Source organism: Pinus tabuliformis, chromosome 4_1 (assembly GCF_031772625.1).
Source record: "Pinus tabuliformis cultivar Carrire ecotype Pingquan chromosome 4_1, CPIR1, whole genome shotgun sequence".
NCBI classification, from domain to species: Eukaryota; Viridiplantae; Streptophyta; class Pinopsida; order Pinales; family Pinaceae; genus Pinus; species Pinus tabuliformis.
This window is the reverse complement of record NC_142303.1, coordinates 308,275,826-308,277,904: the sequence shown is the minus strand read 5'-3', so window position 1 is coordinate 308,277,904 and position 2,079 is coordinate 308,275,826. Positions and strand designations below refer to the sequence as shown.

The window sequence follows — 2,079 nt, the reverse complement described above, 5'->3', positions numbered from 1 at the left end:
CACATCTCACATCTCTTAACCATTAAACCCACTCAAACCAGTATATATATATATATAATATTTTATTTTTGTTTTTAATATTTTAACCATTAAACACACTCCAACGAAAATATATATACATATATAGTTTTTAATATAAAATTATTATCATCTCCCATACATTTAAAATAAATAAATATTTACACTAAAAAATACAAAATCTCAAAGCTTACAATAGTGTGTTCTGAAGTAACCATATTATATTAACCGTAATAGTCCGTAATTTCAAACAACGACGTCCACTGCAATACCCCGTCATACTTGTTCGCTGATCAGTTCTAATCCACAATCATACGAGATTTGGTAAATGCCTCTAAAATTATAGCTGCCTCTATTTTATGGCGGTAAGAGGGATTCCGCCGCTTAGCATTAGTTCCAACAGAACACAAATACATGGCAAAATACACGCCTGTCATTTCTGCTAACTCTGAAAAGAAAATACTACTAAGCTCCACAAACTTTAATGCACGACAGAACAAAAGGCCCAGAACCCTAGGCGGATTGCAGGAGCTGGGACAAATTGGTGGAACAGTCAAAAACAGAGCCACATTCTTGGCAGTTATCGAAATTACTTACAGCAAAAGATTTGGTAATTGATCCCACGTGGAACTTCAATTTCGAGCCCTTCCGAATAACTTTGGTGATGCTGAAAGTGAAGATCCACAACTTGACATGCACGCCACTGAGATCCTTGAGGGTATCGGTGCTGATCTTCCCCGTGATTTTCTTTTCGTAGGCCAGTTTATAGGAATCGATGGTGAAACTGCACGATGAGCTCAAATACACTGCGAAGCTTCCGTCGGACGTTTCGAGTGTGTAGCTCTCCGCATTGGTGGGCAGAAGGCCAATGGGGAAGTCATATTCCTCCAGTACCTCGTAAGCCGTCTCCTCCGACTCACATTGCTGAATGAAAGCGCAACAGCAGATAGATAAGAAAGCAGCAACAAAAATCAAACTGCGGCCAGATGTGGCCCTGTGTGCCAGGGGCCTCATGCTTATTGTCACCGAAAGTTGGTGAACAGAATTCAAACACTCGACTGCTCCGAATTTTGAGTGCTTTGTTATACATATAGATCAGGGATTAGGGTTCGTAATAAATAAACATCGAAAATTTCACATCTACTATATTGCTAGAATTGGAATGTTGTAACCTTCTTACCCATCTCCCATTGCCTTAATAGCCTCTCCGAACTTCTAAACCATCTTTCCCACCTAACATTCCTTTGACCACACTAAGGCTCTGATGGTAGTTGTAGTTGTAAGGAATTTGTTTTCTCAAAAAAAGGAGGGTACTAACAGCTTCAGGCAGGTGTAGTTTTCATGTTCATGTTTATTTTAAAATTAAAAATTTACAAATTTCCACCAAAAAAAAATTAGATTGTTTTATTTATAATTTAAATTATTTTATATTAACTTGTATTTAAGTATTTATATTCAATTTTTTTATATAATTTATATATATATTTTTAAATATATAACTAATAAAAAACAATATAAAAGAAATAACATTACATATTTTTTGAAATTATTACAAGAATATAAGTATTATAAACTTAATGGTTCCAATGGGTTTAATGGTTAAGAGCATGTGTTTCTTACTAAGAGGTCATGTTATGTAAAATATTTTAATGTTAATTATTTATCATTTTTAAAAAGTTATGTATCATTAAAAAAATTAAATTTTAATAGTTGAAGCTTTTATTTGGTCCTATATATACTCTATTTACCATTCACAAATACGATTTAAACAATGAATTTACTCTATGTGATTTTCCCTAAATTTTTCATAAATTAACAATTTAAACAATGGAAAATAACATATTGTATTTCACACTCTAAAAATGTTTACATTTAAAGAAATTTGATTCTTCTAGAGTCACAGTAGATCGGCACTAAAAATGAATCTATACTAGTTATAAAAATATAATTATTATTAACTCAAAATATTATCTTTGAGATTTAAATTTGAATAAATAAAATGACAACATTTCCTTATTATCTGAACTACATCTTATTAATATTTATTACCAACATTATTTT

The 2,079-nt window shown here is 31.9% G+C and overlaps 1 protein-coding gene across 1 annotated transcript; it reads right to left on the bottom strand.

The window, feature by feature from the left end:
- Positions 1-287: 287 nt before the first annotated feature.
- On the bottom strand, positions 288-1,155 carry LOC149175514 (uncharacterized protein At5g01610-like). The gene has a single exon (XM_089422860.1). The coding sequence runs from the start codon at positions 1,030-1,032 to the stop codon at positions 532-534; it is 501 nt and encodes a 166-aa protein (XP_089278986.1). The 5' UTR covers positions 1,033-1,155; the 3' UTR covers positions 288-531.
- Between the last annotated feature and the right edge of the window lie 924 nt (positions 1,156-2,079).